A 23,016-nucleotide genomic window follows, 5' to 3' on the forward strand; every position below is an offset into this window, starting at 1 on the left:
TCCTGGATTAATTATCTGCATGTTTCACTATTAAAAGACATGCATGAGTGTAAGCCATTCATGTTTTTGTAGGAGGATGTCATAAATTGTTGAAAACTGAATTTATGACAGATGGATTGCGTTCCTTGTGTCTTCAAATAAACCTACAATAGAGCTGGTTTTATCTCAAATGTTTGACAGGACCTGAACCGTGGCAGCATAATCTCTTTGCAGACCGAAAAGTCCTTAATTCATCTTTTATTTTCTTCTTCTGGTGTGCGAAACTTTATTTTACGGTTATCTCTTTTTTTCTGCAAAAATAAGCAAGCCACAGAAAAAAGAAAAAAAGAAAAGAAAATAGTGTCAAGATGCAATACTTGTCTTTCACCACTAGATGTCAGGTGATCAAAAGTGTCTTTATATGGGGGGTAATGTGGCCGCTAGGTGGTAGCTCTGCACCAGGATTTCCTCCTCCCAGGTCGTCGAAACAACAAACCGAACTACGGAGCAAGCGGGGTGAGAGAACGTCCGAAACCGCCTCTGACCGCGACTTTTAAACTCTTTTTACAGATTTTTAGCGGGATTAAATCGGTGGCCGTTTAAGAATAGTAAAAGTTACAATTGTATCGGGACTACATTTCACAAGAAGGTAAGTTAGCTGTAAAATGGCGGAGAGCTATCTGGAACTTAGTTGATTTGTATTTTGCTAGCCGTCTCGCTAGCCAGGCTAGCATTAGAAGAGCCCAGAGCGCGGATGTCTGCCTGGAAAGAGTCGCTTCGCTAGCTCGCGGTACATAGCTACTTTGGTCGTTAGCAAGCTAACGAACTAGAAATTTGGCACAGCTGCACAAAATATGCAGCTCGTTGCGTGAAGAAGCGTTTTGTTATTTGAAATGACTTGCATACACTTTATATATTTGTAAACAAAGTGTTTGTTGCTTATGCAATACGGTACTGGAACTCCCGAGGCAAGATGGAGGACGCAAGGACGTGATGTTTTTTTTAGGTAATGTTAGCACTAGCTGTTAGCATGGTGAACTAGTGGGAGTTATTCTCAGCCCGTTAAATCACATAATGTCTATTGTTAATCACTTACTAGTCGGACAGGCACTGCATAAGGCTGGTACACAGGCAAAGGGCAGTTAATACTCCTGGCTCGTTGTTGATTAGCGTCATTGTGTATTAGCTCATTTTAGCTTGTGCTAGTACAGTAGAGCTTGCGTTGTTTTGTTGTCATGGTCTCAATACTGTAGTGTTAGCAAACGCTGTTATGTTCGCAACATTTATTTACCATTAGTTGTATATGTTTTTCGTCTTGCTTGCTTGGCTATTTGTAGTATTTTTGTTCTGAGTCGTGCATGCCTAGTTCATCAGATTTCAAGTAGCTGACGTCGAGGAAAAGACGCCGAGATCCTCGGTTCCTTAGCTGGTGGCGCTAGCAGCGGCAAGGCACCGGTGTCAATTTTGACAGGAGCCGACGGAGAGCGTTGCCGTGTCGGCGTTGTTGGATGGAATTGAGCCGATAGTTTTGTGGCATTATCATTCTCTGGAATTCACTCCAATCGGCTTTGCATTTTTATTTAACCTAAGATTGTGTGTTGTTGCTTCGCAATAATAACTTTGTAAGCCACACTGTCCGATTTGGCGCCACTTTTTCAGTCTACACCCATATAATCCTGTCGTCTTGTCATACAGTATCCTCTCACAATCAGGGAAATGGGGACGTAAATGCACAACCCACGAAACGATTAGCAGCAATTTAAAACCACAAAGTCGCCGTTGTTATCCCGCACGTCTCTGACCTGGCAAACACTATCTGCTATCTGTGAAATCGATTACTCTTTATCCGTAACAGTTTGGCACACCTGGGCCATCATTTTCAGGATTTTGTGGAGTATAACCTTTATTTGAACGTAACGATATCATTACTTTTGAAATTATTTTTCTTTCCTCATTCACGTTCAACAGTTGCTTTCAACATTTTAACATTAAGACAGTTGCATGTCAATGCTACATTTACCAGAACCGACACCTACAAACACCAGATTGGTATATAATGGGTGGAGTTTATGTCTGTTCTCGAGATTGAACTGTTACCTTTGAGTGCTTTCATGAGTTTCCCACCGTGCGGTTGAGAATAAATCTGTTTTTGGTTGGAATATCGGTCGTATTGAGAAGAAGTTGCGCCTGCTCTCCACTTTGATGTGTGTGTTAATTTACACTTCAGAACCACGCAATACTTTCCCTGTGGCCTGTATTATCTTGTTGATGTTGATACTAACCCGTGATTGGTTGGGGTAAGTGTGGGGCGGATTGGGCACTGCCAAATATGGTCAGTGAGGCTGATACTCCAATCTTACTCGCATGACGTTGTCTGTAAACCAGGGGAAGCCGAGAAAGGGGAAGCCAATGGGAAAACGGCATGGGTGACAGTAGCATTGGTGCCCGCCCCCTGTTACCATGTGAAACTTTTTTTTTTTTTCCCTGTGAAAAGGCATCAAAAATATTGCTTACTACAGACATTGTGATTTTTACTACTTTTATATCTACAAGGCTGTTGTCTTTAATATAGCTCTAGTCCTTTTGAAATTTAAGACAGCACAAATATCTCTTAAATTACTCTGTTGCGTTTTCTAGGTCACATGCAACCTCCTGTGTCGTATATCTACTGAGAATCTCAAGTCAGTTGTGAGTTGAAGTTATCCAGAAGATGTTACAGAAATGATAGCAGCACCGGAAATACCTTCAGAGTTCTCCTACACTCAGTGAGTAAAGGCTTTCACTCTGTATTTACTGTTAATGTTGATGAGGTACACACAAATGCCCCAGCTGATATCTTTATTTCTTTTTGTCTAACAGGGATACAGATACCAGATTCTCCTCAGATACAGACTTCTCTGAGGACCTTGATGGAAGGGGTGCAAATTCAGCTAAAGGAAAGGTATTAAAAGCACAACCGGCTTTCACGGCTAAAAATTTTTGTTATGTTGTTTTTAGTAGTATTTGTGACATGCGCGTTAAAGCTAGAGCTGCACTTATGTTCCAGTCATTTTCAGTCATTTGTGGATTAAGTCTTTGTGATTTATTTTATTTTTTTTGTGTGTGTGTATTTTTTTTGTAGGGGGGGAAGAAGGGGAAGAAAGCAGCAGGGGAGAAAGGCAAAGGAGGGAAGGGCGCTGGCCGGTTAAATGGCCACCACCAGGAGAATGGCATGGAGAACATGATGCTGTTTGAGGTTGTGAAGCTGGGCAGGAGTGCAATGCAGGTATGAATTATGAATGGAAGACTTTTTGAGATTTATACACCATTAAGAAGAAAACTTGCAGAGAGAAAAATAAACAAGATAAATTAATTCTAAGGCTATGTTCTTTTTATATCTGAATATGACTTTGCTTTTTCTCCCCTTCATCGTCTGTTTCGCAGTCTGTTGTTGATGACTGGATTGAGTCTTACAAACATGACAGAGATTCTGCACTGCTAGATCTCATCAATTTTTTTATCCAGTGCTCAGGATGTAAAGGTATGTTTGCTTCTGTTCGCCATCCTGTGCCGTGATTGGCTCTTTAAAGATGCCAAAGAACCTCTCAGACTCTTTTCATCTGATTGAATGCAACTGTTGTCCTTTACTGAGCTTTTCTGTCTATCTCCTTTGTGTGTATCAGGTGTGGTCAGTGGAGAAATGTTTCGCAACATGCAGAACTCCGAGATCATTAGACGAATGACAGAGGAATTTGATGAGGTACCGTATCTCACCAGAGTAATCAAAGTGATAGCCTGCAAATCTGGTGGTAATGGTGTATGTATTGATGATGTTTTCTCTGCAGGACAGCGGTGATTACCCTCTAACTATCGCTGGGCCCCAGTGGAAGAAGTTTAAATCAAGCTTTTGTGAATTCATTTCGGTGCTAGTGCGCCAGTGTCAATACAGTATCATCTATGATGACTACATGATGGACACAGTCATCTCCCTTCTTACTGGACTATCAGATTCCCAAGTCCGAGCCTTCAGACACACCTCCACACTGGCGGGTAGGAAGCGTTTTTCCACTTTGGTGCATTTGCGTGTCAGTCCCCCATTTTCAAAGACACAAGTGGGGAATTAAATTATTTTGGAGGGGTGTTGGGGTGTATATAGTCATTCTGTTTATGTTTTATATGTTGCTGTAATTGCTGGTTTTGTGTGTGTTTTGCTTAATTAGACCCTTTAGGTTTTGTTGCAACTCTAAAATCAGGGTGACTTTTAGCTTTAGTACTGGATGTGCCTTTCACATACTCAAGGGTGCTTGGGCTTCAGTCAAGCTGCAAAAGATGATTTACTCTCTAAAAGTGTCAGAAACACCTGGTGGGGGCAGATCGTGTGTTCTATGACAACCTGCGGTTTACAGAAAACCGTCTGCTCCAAATGCTGCAGCATTTTAGATTTGACAAAACTAGCACTCAATCCAACAGGTGGGTGGTGTGACCTCAAAACACGTATTTGTTCTCTGTCGGGGATCAAATCCTCAACTTCAATATGTTTTTGTTTTGTCTGTTGTTGTTGTTGTTGTTTTTTTTCTTATTTAGGCAGGTTTTGGATGGCAGGTTGGAGTTGTTTCACAGTTATTACTCTGTGATGTTACTCTGTTAATCAAAAAATGCTTTCTGTGTCTGATCTAAATCTTTAAAGGCAAGCTTAGTTTTACTGAGAGGAAAGTCAGTTTTGCACAGCGTCTTTGTACTGAAATAGTGTGTGTGTGTTGAAAGGTAAATGAATGTACTTGTCTGGGTTAGTAATTGATTGTTTGTCAAATTTGATCATTTTCATGCGTGGAACTGATTAATTTTTCTTGATGTTGCTTCTTGTTTGTTAAACAGCCATGAAGCTGATGACAGCCCTGGTGAATGTAGCTCTAAACTTGAGCATCAACATGGATAACACCCAGCGGCAGTATGAGGCCGAAAGGAATAAGATTGTTGCTAAAAGGGCAAATGACAGGCTAGAGCTGCTCCTGCAAAAACGCAAAGAGGTAAGTGGCCGTGGCTCGTTTTCTTTTTCTGTATGAGCACATGTTTGGTGTTTGAACTACACTTCTTTGCATATTGGGTTCCTTAAATTTAGATACACTTAACAGTTGTTTTGAGTGTAGGTCTGTTCATTTATTGGGTTTATTCTAGTTTTCATTTACACATTACACTAACTCTGTTAGTCATGTTGCAGCTAAGAGGTTTGGGGGGGGGGGGTCAGCTGTGGGAGGTCCACCATTTGGAAGTGTGCTGTGTTTATCGTCAGCCTCTCAAATGCATCTGTGGGACTGTGGGCACTGAACCCCAGAAATGACCCAGATTGCTTATCAGTGTATGCATCATAGAGATGAGCTCAATGTGTAGAATAAGGGCCACAGGTGTGGAGTAAAAAGCACAGTATGATTATGTGTAAAGGGCCTCATGTGATCAGCAGAGCTATATAAATGCTGTCCTTTTATTCCTCGTCCAGTGACAGCACAACAGGACTAACACACTGGGCTTCCCCTCTTCTTTTTCTACAGAATATAAAGAACAGCTTTGATTTCTCTTTTTTTTTTTTTCTCCTCCTCCTTCTTCTTTTACAATTTGTGTTCATCAGACAGTGAATTAAATTAAGACCTGTTAGCTTAACTGTCAGTTTTGTTTGGTGTTCCTTATTGAATGTGACTTGGAAGTGAGTTGGAGTAAGTGACTGTTGTTGTTATTACACTGACATGTAGTTGTGGGCACATGTATGTAGTGGTGAGAGTTGGTCCCTACTGCTGACCTGTTGATGCGTACGGATACACGCAGCACTCTTGCCAGCACAACAAGTTCCATTTCTGCCGCATAATTTCTCCATCACATGCTGCCCCCGTTCCCCGGCACCTCCTCCCTCCCCGTTCCAGCCCGGGAGGCTGCGTCTTTGCCAGAAAGCCGCCTGCTAACTGTTCTTATGAGCATTACCTGCAGGAAAACTGATCAAATTGTGGGCACGTTTTCCCGACTCTTCTGTGATGTGTGAAAATGGGCCCACTATGTTTGTTTTAGCTTATCGAGCTGGATGAAGAGGTGGAGAGTGTTTTTGTGCTTGCAAATGACTGAACCACAAAGTCTTTGCGGTGACTCGATTTACAAAGAAAAAAACATGTTTATTTAAAAGGACTTGCAAGCTGGAATGGGTTTGTTGGAGGATTGAAATACCACCTGCCCCAACTGGTACTGCTACGTATGCCACAATATAACTGTCACTTCCCAGTTCCACTCAGAGATTGCACTTGGAGATGATCTTTTTTACAGGTCCATTCCAGGCAAATCATAAACTGAGGCACTGCCTCCTTGCAACCCTTAACTCTGGCCAGTGACTGTATATTTCCTGGTTTCTTTTTTGAGAGTAGAAATGCAACACCTCTGTAGGTGGTGGACCAACACTGCCAAGTGTTATTCAGCTAACGTTGTGTAACATCAGGTACAACTGTGCATCCATCTGTTGGATCAGTGTGCTGCCACACCTCAGCACAGTGGCATAGTTGGCTGTCGCAGATCTTGTTTTGTTAACAGTACCTCGTCACCTCTTACTGTCACTTAGGGTTTGTGTTTGGTCAATTAACCGTGTGCTTTATTCTGCGCTTTATTTCAGCTCCAAGAAAATCAGGATGAGATTGAAAACATGATGAATGCAATATTCAAAGGAGTTTTTGTTCACAGATATCGGTAAGACTTCACCATTATCTTCTATGGAGGGGAAAAAAAACAAAAAACTTCCTGGTTCAGTGTGCTGCTTGATGTCACTCTTGTATTTTGCTAAACAAGCGATGACAATGTCTTGACAGTGATTCGATAGCAGAAATCAGGGCAATCTGTATAGAGGAGATTGGAGTGTGGATGAAACTCTACAGCGATGCCTTCCTCAACGACAGCTATCTGAAGTACGTAGGATGGACGATGCACGATAAGGTAACGCATACAAAGCTTTCTCTTGCTCTTTTTATAGTTAAGCCCCTGGTTAAGACTAATTCTGACATGTCCCTCACCAACTGTTGTTGTAGTATAGCTCCAGTCGCTATCATTTCTGTTATTGCGCAAATCCCCTTTGAACTGTGCAAAAAAGTCAGTTTGATCGGACAAAATAAGCGGGTTTGCAGGGCTAATAAAGGCACAGTCAGTGACTCGGTTGTAAACATCAACACGGTTTTAAGGTCTATTTATACTTAACTGACTCTAGCGTTTCTATATAAAACTAACTGAAGTTCATTGGTTACAGTATTCCTGAGACTTGAATTGATTAAAGATCTGTGAGTCTGCTTATTACTGCAGTAATGAGCAAAACGCTGTTCTATAATGTGATTCCAGCAAGGTGAGGTACGTCTGAAGTGTCTGACAGCTCTCCAGGGTCTGTACTACAACAGAGAGCTCAATGCAAGACTGGAGCTCTTCACAAGTCGCTTTAAGGTCAGCACCACCTGCTGGACAACGATAGAAACAGCAACTACACCTTTTTATTTCCTTTCAAAGGCTTAATTAACACCAAATGGAAACGTGTGGTTGTCTCTCTTTTATTGTAATGACAAAAATTCCATCTGTTAATGAGTTATTAAACCAAATGATTTTCTAAGTCTGTAATGTTTCTCTTCTCAGGACCGCATTGTGTCCATGACTCTCGACAAAGAGTATGATGTTGCAGTACAAGCAATTAAACTGCTCACTCTAGTCTTGAAGTAAGTGGCTGTTGGTCATCCCTGAGCGTATTCTCGTTCAATCCAGGGCACACCCCCTTTTTACAGTTTTTCAGAATGAAACTGAGCACATAACTGGCACATCATGACTAAATTTGGGTTTGTCTCTGCAGTAGTACGGATGAGGTCCTGACCCCAGAGGACTGTGAAAGTGTCTATCACCTGGTCTACTCGGCACACAGGCCTGTTGCAATTGCAGCTGGAGAATTTCTCTATAAAAAGTAAGCCAGATTTGAATCTGTTTTTAAAAATTCTTTTGTGACTTGTCATTTTGTAACGACCCGTTAAAAGTGCAGTTGTATAAGTTGCTTGTTTCTGTTCCAGAAGTTATTCTGTTCTTATCTGAGCTTGTAAGTTAAAGTGTTGCGAGTCGCTTGCTGCTTATTCAGAGAGTGCTGCTTTTAAACACAGTACTGTGTCGCTGGGTTTATGTGGGTTTTTTGTTTTTGTATGACGCACATTTTAACAATAAAATGTTCTCAAAGATTGTTCAGCCAACGGGAACCGGAAGAGGAAGGTGCCCCCAAAAGAAGAGGCCGACAAAGCCCCAACGCCAACCTCATTAAGACCACTGTCTTTTTCTTCCTTGAGAGTGAGGTACGCTGTCTGTGGTTGTTCTTGAATCTCTGCAGCACTCCACCCCCCCTCCCCTCTTCATCCATACTTCTTTATTGTAAGTATATCGTTTGAATTGAATTTGTGTGAACACCTCTCTTGTTAGCTCCATGAGCATGCAGCCTATCTAGTGGACTCCCTCTGGGAATGCGGTGCAGAGCTACTGAAAGACTGGGAGTGTATGATCAGCTTACTGCTAGATGACCCGTTGCCAGGAGAAGAAGGTATGATGCCCCCCCCCCCAATTCAAGTAGAAACTCTCAGATTAAGCACTCAGATGTACAGGGACCTTTTCTCGTAAGCAGTTACATCTCATCTAACGATTCCACCTCTGTTGGTTTCACTTTGTACTGATTGTTTTGATTCCTTCACATAAGAAAACAGCTGAAGAGTGTTTTATTAATGAAAGCTTCAAGTTAGAAAAGGTTATTATGCCATTTATTGTTCTTATTGTCTTTCATCGTTTATCCTCCTGTTTGAAGCACTTTGGGATTTTTCTCTGAGAGGTCCTGTTTGAATAAGCTTTATTATCTGGATCATTTGCAGTTCACTGCATTGATGTAAATTATTCAGATTGTTTGTTTTTTTTTGGTAGCTCTTACAGACAGACAAGAGACGGCTTTGATTGAAATCGTGCTGTGCACTGTACGCCAGGCTGCTGAATGCCACCCACCTGTTGGAAGAGGAACAGGCAAAAGGGTAAGAGTGCATCACACACATTGAGAAGTGAACTAAATCTGTTTTTCTCCAACTGCCTGACTGAATCTGAGATTGCTGTGTTGCTTTGGGTGAACTTGGGTCGCTACAAAGTGAATTGGGAGTTGCAAGAGCAGCCCTTGCGCTTCAGATAATGTGTCTTTAAACAACTGTTAAATCCATCTTAAAGGCTTGTAGATGGTTTGGGTCTTTGTCCACCGTTGCTGTCTTTGTTTTGTCTGACAGCTTGAGAATGGGATGATTGTTTTTCTGATGCAAGGTTAATTGTGTTTGAGAAACGTTCAGGCTTCTGATCACGTATCCGCTTAGCCTTGTGTGCTGCAATGTTTTGTGCCTGTGTTGACAAAACTCTGAAATCAGCATTTAGGCAACCGATAACATTTTCAGATACACTGCCTGTCCCACCAGTTGAAGATGAAGTATAGATGTCATTTGTTGTATTCCCTCAATCTCTGTTTTTCTGCTATAAAGAATCCAATTTCTTCTTGACTTTAACAAAAGCTTCTTTTCACTCCTTAATGTGAAGCAGTAATACTGTATTGTGTACCTTTTATTTCATAGTTCAGAGCCCCTGTTCTCCATTTAAAATATACAAAAAAAAGAAACTAAATGCAGTGGGGGGGGGGGGGGGCAAAATGTTCTTTAAAACTTGACTAAAAGCTCTCATAAGTCTCACCTGCGGTTGCGTTTGAATGAAATGCAAACGATGTTGTAAAACAGTAACCCATGTTCAGGTGTAGACTGTTAAAGAGTAGAAGCTGCACATGCATGAATACACACGAGTTGTGTGGTCCACCATCTAACTTTTATCACTTCAACAGGTCATGACGGCTAAAGAGAAGAAAACTCAGCTGGATGACAGAACCAGAATGACCGAGCTGTTTGCTGTGGCTTTGCCCCCTCTACTGGCCAAGGTGCGTTACACCCTCCCAACATTTTTGCCCCATTGTTTCTTAGAAGCTCTTGGCATCATACAGTATGGTGTTGTTAACTGTTTGGTGTTTGTCCTACAGTACGCTGTTGATGCAGAGAAGGTGACAAACTTGTTACAGCTGCCTCAGTTCTTTGACTTGGAAATTTATACTACAGGACGTCTGGAGAAGGTGAGACTCGTGTGTGTTGTGCATTACCAGCTGGATCAGGGCAGAATTGGATCTGCTTACTGATGATTGATGTTAACAGCAGTCTCCTCTTCATTGGCTGTTAACACGCATGATTCGGATCTGTGTGTCTCTCTACTCCAGCACTTGGAAGCTCTCCTGCGTCAGATCAGAGAAATTGTGGAGAAGCACACAGACACTGAAGTTTTAGAGTCCTGCTCTAAAACTTACCACGCCCTCTGCAACGAGGAGTTCACAATCTTTAACAGGGTAGACATAGCCCGCTCTCAGCTCCTGGATGAGCTTGTGGACAAATTCACCAGGCTACTGGAGGACTTTCTACAAGAGGTAGGAGACACCTTCCACGTGTTGCAACTAAACGTATACATGCTAGTGTTTCTTGTTCTCTTGATAAAGTGAGCTGAAAGTCACGCGTTGTTACATCAGAGCTCATCAGTATTCTGCTCTTCAGATTTAACCCAGGTTCCCATTTGGTGATGGGTTTCAGAACTCATCTCTAGAAAATGAGCCCACTCTTTATGGAGTTATTTTCAATGCAAACAACTTTCATCTTTATCTTCCTCCTTTGATTTATTACAAAATTGTGGATGATTTATAAATGTTAGTGTTTCACGCGCTTATTGTTGACTGTACCCCCCCCAGCCCACACACAAACACACACATTTAATCAGAACATACCTTACAGGGATGTTCACCAGAACTTATGACTGGTAACCCCAGTCCTTGCATTTATCTGATGTTGCTTTGCTGTTTACTTCTTTATGAGAGGAGTAAATATCTTGATGGAATAAAATGAATTTCTCTGCAGGGTGAAGATGCAGACGAAGATGACGCTTATCAGGTTTTGTCAACTCTAAAGAGGATCACAGCTTTTCATAAGTATGAGCTTAAAACCACCTACCATATCATAGATTCCACACCCACTTAAAGTTTCTTTATCCCTCAGATTTACAGCAACTGTTCCCCTTTTACTCTGTACACTTTAACTAAACTAACTTTAACAACCCGGTTGCAGTGCACATGACCTGTCGGGGTGGGACCTCTTTACCAGCAACTTTAAGCTGCTTAACACGGGCATTGAGAACGGAGACATGCCTGAGCAGGTATTTAAACGCACACACATTTAATTCCAGCAACGATAAGTACATTTTAAACCTTTTTTCTGTCCCCTTCTCGTGAGCAGATAGTCATCCATTCACTGCAGTGTACTCACTACGTGATCCTGTGGCAGCTGGCCAAGTTGTCCGAGGGCAGTTCCAGAAAGGTGAGGCCTCTGATGAGCTGCTGTCATTAAACGGGACAAATGAGTGAAAGGATTACGTTACCAAAAAAAGGTGTCTTTTTGCATCAGGACGATATGGTGACCCTGAGGAAGCAGATGAGGGCGTTCTGTATGATGTGCCAGCGCTACCTTACCAATGTCAACACCGCCGTCAAAGAACAGGTGACGCAGACGGGAAAACCACAAATATCTATGTGTTAGCGGCAGGAGTAAAGGCAGCAGGAGAATTACATGAAGCATGAAGTGGAGAACATCAGCAGAGAGCTGATGTGTAAACTTAAAGATATTCACAGCAGCTGCAGTGACAGGCAGCCAAATCGGTGCTTTAGAATTTTGGCAACAAAACTGTTCAAGTGACTTTAGTGCATGACCTTCACATGCCTTGTTTTCTGTTGTGAAATTGTCTTTATTGCTGCTCAATTAAGCTGTTTGTGTCTAGCAGATGGAAGAAGTCAAATTTATTTGTTTTCTTTTTTCCTCCCAGGTCTATGTGGCGCCTCTGTGCGTGTACTTCTCATGCACACAGTTGTAACATTTTGTTCTTTTTCTCTTTACCTCCCACAGGCTTTCACCATCCTGTGTGATCTTCTGCTCATATTCAGCCACCAGATGGTGTCTGGAGGCAGGGAACACCTGGAGCCCTTGGTCTATTCCCCAGAGGACTCTTTACAATCAGAACTGCTCTCCTTCATCCTGAACCACGTCTTCATTGACCAGGACGACGACACGAATAGCACGGGTACGATTTCCATTGTGCAAGCGTTGTGCATCTCCGCCTGTTCTGCTGAGCAAGTCATGGGATGGTTTTTTTCACATCTTTTGTCTCCCGTCCTGTAATTTCAGATGGGCAACAGGACGACGAGGCAGTAAAGATCGAAGCTCTGCACAAGAGGAGAAACCTCCTTGCTGCCTACTGTAAACTCATCATCTACTGTGTGGTAGAAATGAGGACTGGAGCTGACATCTTCAAGCAGTACATGAGGGCAAGTTTCATCATTTTTACCCCCCCCCCCAAAAAAAAAGAACACAGTTCAAGATGTTCTTGCAGGAAAAACCTGATTTTTGATTATGTTTGATGAATCTTTAGACATTTAAATCTACATACAGCCACATATAAAGCCTTTAATTTCCTCTCAACCCAGCTTTTTTTATTACATTTTTCTCTTTACAGTATTACAATGATTATGGCGACATCATCAAGGAGACTATGAGTAAGACCCGGCAAATTGACAAAATTCAGTGTGCCAAGACGCTCATTCTCAGTCTGCAGCAGGTCAGTAGATACACTCACGCTCCCTCATTTGTTCAGCGACTCTGAGCATCTGTTAATTTGTTCTGTGGTTATTAAGATATTCTCTAATTTTCACTGTTTCTCTTCATGCCAGCTATTTAATGAAATGCTGTCCGAACTGGGTCACGGGTTTGATCGCTCCTCCTCTGCATTCTGTGGAATCAAAGAGTTGGCCCGTCGTTTCTCTCTAACCTTCGGTCTCGACCAAGTGAAAACCAGAGATGCCATTGCTATGCTGCACAAGTAAGGCCTCACCCCGCCCTCTGCGGTTTGCATTATTATTCTTACTCTTTTGGCTCGATACACGGGAACTGTCACAGTAGACAAATTACTCCTTCAACGACGAATTTCCTTTCGCCATGTGTGTTTTGGTTTTTTTGTTTCCTCTGACTTTTCGAGAGGCTTAAGTGATGAAATGCTGCACTTCAGCCAATTCCCATCCACTTGCAATTTAGTAGAGAAGCGTGTAAAAACAGAAGGGAAGTTGTCAGGCGGAGGAAAGCGACAGTGCTGTAAAAACAAACCACCACGTTAAATAATCTGTGTACTTAAGCTAAGCAGCAATCAAAACAACTGTACAAGGTGTTCTTTGTGCTCACATTTAACAAAATCTAAGTTCTTGCCCCCCCAACATGGGTTTCTGTTTTCCACTCCTTTTTTTTCCAAGCCATAACCTTTTGTAAGCGATACTGTGTGTTAAAAAGCTCACATTTATAAACCTAGCACAACAGAACCGCAGGGGCTTTGTGTATTTACTTTGTGTTATTAGATTATAATATCGCACAAGTATCTTGGAAGCCAGCGAATGCAAATTAGTCATATCTGGTTATCCTCCACACTTATCATATGTCGCCATTTAGTGAACTGTGTAATGGCCCACGGGGCGAGCAGCAAGTTTTCCAAGTGAAAAAACAGACTAAAAATTGTTCTCTGGCTCGATTTTTAGTGTTTTGTGTGCTTAAACCTTAAAGCTGAGCTTGCGCATTATTACACGATGGCGCAGTTTGTTACGACAACTCGATCCAGACAGAGTCTGTGACCACAGTTATGTGTTGTCTGCGAATGTGTCCATATCTGGGTATAAATTTGGGATTAAAAGAATTTAGCTTAGAATCAGGAGAATAGTTTATTGTATCATATTAAGATTCAGATATCTGATAATGCAGTGTAGCATTTCAACTCGTTCAGTGTCGGACAATCGCACATGACAGTATATTTAGGATAATTACGAGAAGCTATCTTGAATATTTTCTACAAATTTAAGACCTGTGCCTGCGAGCAGAATGGGATCTCTGTGCAACGTGAGTGGAATCCATTTCCAGTCCTTTGGGTAGTTTTAGAAAAGTACTGTACAGAACCCTGAAATGAGCATTGCACACAAACTGTGTTTCAGTATTTAAAGTATTATGTTTGACATAAAACTAAATGGGCGACACCCCAGTCTGCGTAGTGCTTGCAGGTGACCTGTATTACACAGTTCAGAGCAGGTTTTAGTGGAACTTCTTTGACACTGTTCTTAATATCTGCTCACAATATTTTGTTTATTTCTCTCTTCAGAGATGGTATCGAGTTTGCTTTTAAGGACCCCAGTCCTCAGGGCGAAGGTGGCCCTCCCCTCAACCTGGCTTTCCTGGACATCCTCAGCGAGTTCTCCTCCAAACTTATGAGACAAGACAAGAGGACTGTGTAAGCATGCTTTTCTAGTGGCTCTGTGTGCAACAGGTGACAAATGGGTGCAGTTGATGTTTCTGATGCAAGCAGTTTCTTTTTGTTTTGTTTTTTTTAGTGCCCCAGTTGTAATTTTCACCTGGTTTAATGTGTGAAGTTTAGCCTTTCCGTACTCAAATGTGTTGATCTGGTCTGTGTGCCCTCCCTCTTGTGATCAGCCACATGTACCTGGAGCGCTTCATGACGTTCCAGATGGCGCTGCAGCGGGAGGACTGTTGGCTTCCACTGATCTCCTACAGGAATTCCTTGCAGGCTGGTGGTGATGATGACACTATGTCTGTGATGAGTGGCTACTCCAGCAGAGGCTCTTCAGTTCGCTCTAAGAAGATTAAGCCTCCTGTGGTCACAGCTGGAACTTCAGCAGCAAAGAGGAAGCTGCCAGAGGGTATTTAACTTGAGGCTAAACAAACTTATCAATAATGATTTAAAAACATACCATATTTTCCGCACCAGAAGGTGCACCTAAAAGCCTTAAATTTTCACAAAAATCGACCACTGGATTCCAAAATCTGTCACGGATACTGCCATTTTGATTTTATAATGAAGCGGTGAGCGTTTATCGGGGCATTAAGCCCCCTCCGCACCACTCACCGCTCTCCCTTTGCGTCGCTCACCGCCACGCTCACTTTTGCCGCGCCTCTTCACGCTCGTACATTGGAAAAGAATGGCAACTGGCCACTACCGTCGCTCGCTTTGCGTTGGGTGTGAATCCTGGGTCAGGCGGATCCCAGCCATTCACTCTGAATGGGGTGAAGATTGTATGGAGCTCGTACTCAGCGATTGAATCATGTCATCATTAATGCTTTTGCCCATATCCCAGTGAGTGCCTGTTCTTCAGTCTGAGATGGGTGATGCAGACCGACGTGCAGTTTAGAAGTGTAAAAACGGGCGACAATGTTGTCCTTGACCGTCGGACCATTTCCCGCTGACACAGGGACGTAATGCATACCTACGTGGGCTGGCAGCGATAAACCAATCAGAGAACATTGGGTAGTACGTAAGCCTTATAATCAGGTGCGCCTTATGTATGGGTTAAATACAGAAATGGACCTCATAATTGAGGGTGTGCTTTATAATCAGGAGAGCCTTATAGTGCACAAAATAAGGTAAATCTTTTAACCTTATTAAAACACCACGGCTGCTGGCATGGCTCTATTCCAGCCACGGGATTGGTTCAGCGCGGCATAACTCTCGTTGTCATTGGCCATTCGTATTGTCTTTCAGCAGATGGACGGATGCAATGTATCGACGTATATCGACCATGTTTCATATCTCAATCCAGGAAAAGTTATTCCTTGATTGCTAACGTTGTCGTTTTATCGCCCAGCCCTAATTTGGGTGTGTGGAGCGTGCAGGAGGCAGCATGTGATGCAGAAATGACTCATTGGAAGTCACTGCAGCAGCAAATGCTCCGGTACAGTTGCTGCAGCTGTAGCACGTCATCTTACCAGGTGATGTTCTGGAGACTTTACTTAGGATCTGGGTGAAAAGAAACAAACAAAGTCTTCACAAGAAGCAATTCTTCTGGATGTTTGCGTTGTCACATGCCAACACGCACCAGTGCGAAAGCTCCTTATGTGGTAATTTTAGCAAAGTGTGAGACAGATTTGTTATAACTTGCGAAAAGATGACGTAATGTGTCTCCTTTTTAAATTAAACAACTGAAGCCCCTGATGTTGATAATTGAGAGAAAATTGCAAACTCAACATATTGTCAACGTATTGACTATATCTCATAACTTTAGCTAAAACATATAACTAAAGTATGTTTGGAAATCAGAAAAATAGCAGATGTGTGGGTGAGTGGATTAAATGCTGGCTGGAATGAGAGAATTTAACTCATCTTCAGCCAACACAAAAGGTCACTGAAATCTGTGTTCGGCTGAAGAACTCTTCAAGATTTAATCTTTTAACACTTGCATTCACTTTGTTTTTTTTTTGTTTTTTTTTGTCAGATTATTTCTGACAAAACTTGACCTTCTACAGCAGTACTTAAAATTTTCCACTTCTTCAGAGGGGTCCAAAAATCACAGCCCAATATTAATCTGGCCGTTCTAATGAACCATCTCAAACTGGATCAGTTTGTTTTGAAACGATAGTGTTCTTAATCAAAGGGGCCTGGGCTCTAAATTTAGGCTGACTCCATGTTGCTTCTCCCTTCCAGAGGAGAGCAGCAGCGGCGAGGTGTGGCAGCAAAGCATGCAGACCCCAGTCATGATGCCTTCACCTCATTTCACCTCAACTGCCATGCGAGACCCCAAGAGGAGTCGTGATGACAGCTACATTGGGGTCTACCCCCTCCCTCATGACCAGCAGCAGCAGCAGCAGCAGCAGCAGCCCCACCAACACCCGCAGCACCCCCAACAGACACCCATGGATTACAAGTAAGCACACTTCAGTCTGCCTTTCCTTAACCGATGCGTTTGGCTCAGTCACGTAATATACTTCATGATTTACTACTTATTTCATGTAGAAGAAATGGACTCTTCAAATCAGGGAGTTTAATTATTAATGAGAGCTGCAAGCTGGACGAGAGAACATCCAGCTCCCAATGCAAGCCAAGAACTAACCCCAGCAACATTAGTCCCGGTAACTTTCTGCATTTGGCACCTCTCGGTGACAAACGGCAACACATCAAATGTGTTCCAGTTGCGTGGCCGTGAGTACTTTAATCTTTCCAAACGTTAGAAGGTAGGGTGTTTTTCACCGTAGCCTGGCAGAGTTATATCTTTGCATCAGGTTGGCCTCTTTTTTTCATTATTGCCTCCCTCTTCCCACGACATCTAGGTTACTCAAAGAGAACGGCTCGACTGGTGATGGTTATAATTTGAAAGTGTGTGACTGAGGAGCTGTGGATCTCAGTGCCTCCTATCCCATAGTTAGAGGGATGCTTTTGTTGGTACGTTCTCTCTCAACTGTCCCTGCCATCTCGCTGACTTATAGCTACCCAGCCCTCTTTCCCCACGTTTAGACAGGTTGATGAGAATGAGTATGGCATTCTACCACAAACATCCAACCCTCAATAATGTTCTGTACACTGTGGCGCTGGAAGAGGAAATGTCCTCGCTCCTAAATAAATAAGCAGTATTGACGGTCCTCTGTCAGAGGCAGACCGTCTTCTTCTTTATCGCTCAGTGCTTTTAACCCAAATGCATGGCAGCTGAGTGAAAGCTGGTTCATCTTTGAAAACAAACAAACAAAAAAAGAGTGAAGAGTCTTTTACTTGAATCAATTTCCAAATCATTTTCTCTGTTTTCATTTTGCAGTCTAAATCCCAGACTCTGCTGTCAGTTTGTTTGGATTCATGCATTGACTTGCTCTGTCTACCTTTTTATGATCTGGCGATGCAAGGTTAATGGTGGATAACAGTCTGCCGTGTAAGCGCTCATAGATGTGGAAATGGCCTGGAGATGCGTGCTGTGATGTTCACTCCTCTTTGCACAACAAACCGCAAACCACAAAACGCAGTAAACGCTTGCAACAGAGTGCTCAGACGACTCCGATCAACACTGGGTTTCTTTGCTCTGCTATCCTGACCCAGAATTTCCATATCCATGTTGAAGCAACCTAATCCTCCTTACCACAAGATTTTATTAATATATCCAGGCTCAGTTCCAGGAGCATGATTCAGTTCAGTGGATCACTTATTCTCTGAGAATGGGATCCAAATGGATTGAGCCAAAATACATTAGGACGGGGTTCTGTGTAATTTCCCATTTGCATGCTTTTAATTTTGAGGGCAAATGGTTGCAAAATGTTTGTACTGAAGAGCCTGCCAAATGTTGGCTCTGCTGGGACAGTGACCGACTAGTTTATTTATCCACCCGTGCTTTTCATAGGCGCCAGGCCAGTGGGAAATTTAGTGGTATTTGACATCTTTAATCTCTTGCTAGTTAATGTGTCCAGTTAAAACACCAGACGCATGCAGATAAAATAAAATAAAAAACACTACTAATTAATTTGCTCTTGCGTCTGTAGTTCCCAGGTGACGTGGATGCTGGCTCAGAGACAGCAAGAAGAGGCACGCCAGCAACAAGAAAGAGCCATGAACTATGCCAAGCTCAGGACCAATCTGCAGCATGCTATGTAAGACACCGACACACCTGCACACAGAGCTGCCATGTTCACACCCGCCCACGGTCACACTGAAATAATCAAACGGTTTGCTCAGCAGTCGTCGCGGCACTGGGCTTATGGAGGAAGATGAAGAGCCAATTGTGGAGGACGTGATGATGTCATCTGAGGGTCGCATGGATGACCTCAATGAAGGCATGGACTTTGACACCATGGACATTGATCTGGTGAGATGCACATTGAGTTGTCGTGATTTACGCTTAATCGAAATAAAACCAATCTTGGCACAGACAAACGCGGGGAAGACTTACCAGCCTTTCTGGAACATATTCAATTGCAGTTAACCAGTTTTATACCACAGTGCAGCACTTTAATAGTGATTGATGTGATGACTTTACAGGCGGTGGAAATATTTAACTCAGCAGCCCCCTCACTGGCGTGCGTTGTTTTCCTTTAACCCTCTGAATGATTTCCAAAGATTAGAAAGGGAATAAAACCCTGCACTTTTTACACCTCCTTTTGTGCTCTTGGTAAAGTTGCCATTAGAGTAACAGCGTGTGACGAGTAGCGGCCCAGCTGAAGGCAACACCGACGCCCACTGTGTAGCAGCAAGTTACATCTACGTCACTCTGCTGAATAAGCTGTTGTGCAGAAAAAGATGAAGTTCTTTATCAGAAGTCTCTATTCCGTCCCTTTTCAATGGGACATGTTTATTTAGTTTTCCTCATTCTCTTTTCTGGAATTTTCTTTATGAGATGCTGCCAGTTGTTGCATTACACATGAAGTACGATCCTCCATTTCTCAGGAATGTACCCGTCTCCGTTTGTGAAACGGCTTCCTCAGAAGTCCCCATGGCTGAGTGGGCAGCATAAACATTTAATTTGATGCTTTTTATCAGCGCTGGCTGTAAATGCAACAAATCAAACTGCTCGTCGTGAATATTACGGGAGAAATTTCAGTGTTTTGCCCTCAGCAAAACGCTGCTATTCTTCTAATGCTTTCCAAATGTGACAGTTTTCGTTTCAGTTGAATTTTAATCAAAGCTTAACTACCCATAATAGCCTTTTCATGGCCATAATGTATCTTGATTTAATTACATTTTAGTTGCCTTTTTTATGCACTTAAAGATTTTTGGGGGGGTATGAGCTGTTTTTCTAAGAAAAACCTCATGTTTATCATGTGGCTCTCTGTAAGAAGTCTGTCGACTCTTTCAGTCTGCAACAAAAAACATGGGGGGGGCATCAAAAGAATTGTTTGACTTGTGGGAAGGATACATCTGTTTTGTTTTGTTTTGTGTTTTTTTTTTTTTTTTTAATGATGGAGCACGTTCTTTGTTGACAGTGGACTGCGGCTGTTGGTACAACATGAGAAAACCCGGCAGTGATTTCATCAGTCACACTAACGCCACAGAACTGTGTGAGATTACTGTGAAGCCATAATTAAATGCAAACCAGGACAAATGATTATTTTGGGTGCTTATGCTAGATTTAGGCTCCATGAGTCGAGCTCCAGTTGCACAATTTGTCCGTCTGACGCAGCTGTTTTATTTCATTCCAGCGGAGTTGGTTAAAAGTTCTGAATCGCAGCTAAAATGCTACCTTTTTCGTATCGTTTTCTTCACGAAATCCTTTGTTTCTAAACATTTCTGTTTTGAAACCATTGGTGGACGTGGAAAGATTATTCCAGCGAGCCTTCGACAGAGCGACAGCTGGAGAAGTTGCCTTGATTTATTATTTTCTTCTTCTAAAACTTTTTGTTCTTTCTCTGTCAGCCACCCTCTAAGAACCGCCGTGAGAGATCTGAGCTCAAGCCGGACTACTTTGACCCCGCTTCTATCATGGACGAATCGGTAAGGAGACCCGGTTGATTAACTGTTATAAATCGGGTATCGAATGAGGCTGAGGCTGTTAGAAAAGTTCAGCTGACCAGCTCGTTGCCAAGTGCAACATTACTTGTTGGTTGCAGAGCAATGATTAATGCTTGTTTAAACACCGTTTCAGACTGGCCACATGGGTCAGCCTTCACATTTTTCTTTTCATTTCAGCTTGTCACGGCCATAAGAAAGCAAAAGAAGTGATTTGCCTGAGGGTTTGTTTCTGAAAGTGGATTTTACAATCCAAGGCCCGTTTTGTGGCAGCTTTAGATGCGGTCTGATCACCATAAATCCAGCCAGAGAACAGTTTTCTCTTGTTCTATGAAGCTACACTTCATCTCCACTTTTCCTTCCTCCCCCACGCTAAAAAACAAAAAGATAGATCTCATAGGTGACATGACTCGTTGTCGCACCAGTTATTCTCACAAACGGACCATCAGCAGTATCCCGCGTTGTCAAGTTTGGGCCTATCGGATATTTTCCATATCTTTAGGTTAACTTTTTCCTCTTTTTGTTCTCTAGGTCCTCGGGGTGTCCATGTTTTAAGCTACTATCCAGACGATTTGGACGCTGGGACGACGGGAAGAGGCGCTTTGTATTTAAAGAGAATTTTAGATGCGAAAACAGAAGTGTTTCTGTAAGAAAAAGCAAAAATAAAACAAAAAAAAAAACACAAAAAAAAGGAAAAGAAATTCTGACTTGTACTCCACGTGGACCAATGACAACCCACACTCAGTGTTGCTTGCTCAGAGAGGACTTTGTTTCAAAAAAAAAAAATTTACTTTTATAATCATGGGTAAGCTCTTCATGGCCACTTCCAAACGTTAGAAACAAGACATGTCTGAAGATAAATCAATAGCTTTTTTTTTTCTTCCTTTTTTTTTTAAAAAAAAAAAATGGGGATGAATTGGTGTGTTTAACTTAAGAAACCTTTTTTTCTCTTTTTTTTTTTCTCCCTCTGTTTGTTTATGTCTAACCCTTTTTACAATTGTAGTAAGTTACCAGGTGTGAAGTAGTAATTTATAAACGGACTGTAGTAGCTTGCTTGTACTGTGTTAGCCAAGTGGATGGAGGTCTTTCTGTTTGTGCATTTCTTTTTTTTTTTTTTTTTCTTTCTTTTGATCAGTCGTTTCTTTTCCTCCCTCTTTATCTCTTCAGTTTCTTCTCCCTGTTGTTGGGCCCGAGTCGGGGTCCTGATAACCACTGGTGGTTAAGATTTTCAGATGTCAAGTAGAATTGGTGTAGAGCCCCCCCCCCTTTTTTTTTTCTTTTTTTTTTTTTTATGCTGTGAAGAATCCTCAAGTCTACTTTTTATGTTCCACTCTGTTAAACGGCGAGTCCCAGAGCTAACCCTGTGATTTGGATCACTCCTGAACCATCTGCAAGAAGAATATGTCCCCCATCCCCCCCTTTCACCCTCAGAATGAGCATAGTTTTTTGTTTTTGTTGAGCCAGTAGTGCGACTTTGTGGCCTCTGGACGATAGCCGCTCAAAGAAAATCCCCACCCCCAACCCCCACCTCTTTAAAATCCTTGAAATGGGTATCTACATTTTAAATAAATAAAATAAAAAAAAGAAGTTATATATGAATTGGTGCTGATTTTATACATGTGCGTTTTTTTGTTTTTTTTCTTATTTTCAATCTTCGGTCACAAAGTTTGAGAGACGTGTAAGTAAAACTTAAAAAAAAAAACTTAAAAAAAACTTTTAAAAAAATCAATAAATGAAAGCATGTGAGGTCATGCATCGAGGAAGATTTTTAAATTTGTATTTTTACGTTGGTTTCTTTTCTTTTTTTCCTTTCTTTTCTTTTACGTCTTGATAACGTCTTTTTGAATTTCTACCTTTTTTCCTACGTGTAAATTAGTTTGGATAAAACTAATGAAAAGACTTGTGAAATTCAGCTTTAAGGTTTTCTCAACATGGAAAAAGTCCTGTCACACGAAGAAGAAAAAGAAAAAAATACTTCTAGATTTCAAATGTTCAAACTGTACGGTAGTCATTCAGACAGTACTGAGGATGAGTTATTCAGCAGCGCTGTGGCAGCTAGACAAAAAGCTTAGATTTTGACATATATTTGTCACACACAAGTTTTAATGAAATGTTTTGTCTACTGAGGTCTTTATTTTGTAGTCATTCCATGCTTAAGCCTTAAACATGCTTGTGGAGGTCACCTTTTTTGTCACAGTAATCTTCCATGTCAGAGGTGGATAAATTGGCTTCTTAGAACATGAAATATGAGGTGGTCATATGTAATGTGATAAAGTAGATAAACAGCCTATATGTGTTTTTTGCCTAATTATTTTATGTAAGTATAAAAAAAAAGAAAAAAAAAAAAGAAAATTCTTTTAAGGAAAAAGTACTGTTTATTGTTTGTTACTTACCACTACATCGGTATAAATTCTTATTAGATCATGTGTATATATACAAAAAAATTTAATTTCTTTCCTTTTGACCATTTCTGTGTTTTTTTTTTTTTTTTTTTTTTTTTTTTTCTCTCTGCACTCTTGCCTACTCTTGAGTTAATGTCTATTATCCCATCCTCTTTCAGTCACTCTGTTTTCTGATTTGTACTTGTCTGGAGACAGTAACTTTTGAATAAAAATCAACACATTTCAA

General features: G+C 41.7%; 1 protein-coding gene across 4 annotated transcripts; it reads left to right on the forward strand.

Moving 5' to 3' along the window:
- Positions 1–425: 425 nt before the first annotated feature.
- On the forward strand, positions 426–23,016 carry stag2b (STAG2 cohesin complex component b). Of its 4 annotated transcripts, none has more exons than XM_072396082.1 (34): positions 426–495; positions 2,617–2,744; positions 2,839–2,920; positions 3,101–3,244; positions 3,403–3,499; positions 3,642–3,718; positions 3,804–4,008; positions 4,834–4,985; positions 6,602–6,675; positions 6,795–6,918; positions 7,315–7,413; positions 7,600–7,679; positions 7,811–7,918; positions 8,183–8,294; positions 8,419–8,536; positions 8,908–9,011; positions 9,851–9,943; positions 10,043–10,132; positions 10,274–10,477; positions 10,959–11,029; positions 11,166–11,253; positions 11,334–11,414; positions 11,502–11,594; positions 11,997–12,171; positions 12,276–12,415; positions 12,604–12,705; positions 12,818–12,966; positions 14,281–14,409; positions 14,610–14,836; positions 16,615–16,834; positions 18,429–18,536; positions 18,622–18,751; positions 20,296–20,373; positions 20,920–23,016. In XM_072396082.1, the coding sequence occupies exons 2-34, from the start codon at positions 2,701–2,703 to the stop codon at positions 20,941–20,943; spliced, it is 3,822 nt and encodes a 1,273-aa protein (XP_072252183.1). In that variant the 5' UTR covers positions 426–495; positions 2,617–2,700; the 3' UTR covers positions 20,944–23,016. The 4 variants fall into 4 exon arrangements, with proteins under 4 accessions (XP_072252183.1, XP_072252182.1, XP_072252185.1 ...); XM_072396081.1 differs by having other exon boundaries at positions 447–628; XM_072396084.1 differs by having other exon boundaries at positions 447–628; positions 18,625–18,751.

This window comes from Leuresthes tenuis, unplaced genomic scaffold, assembly GCF_036924035.1.
Source record: "Leuresthes tenuis unplaced genomic scaffold, fLeuTen1.0.hap1 SCAF_11, whole genome shotgun sequence".
NCBI lineage: Eukaryota > Metazoa > Chordata > Actinopteri > Atheriniformes > Atherinopsidae > Leuresthes > Leuresthes tenuis.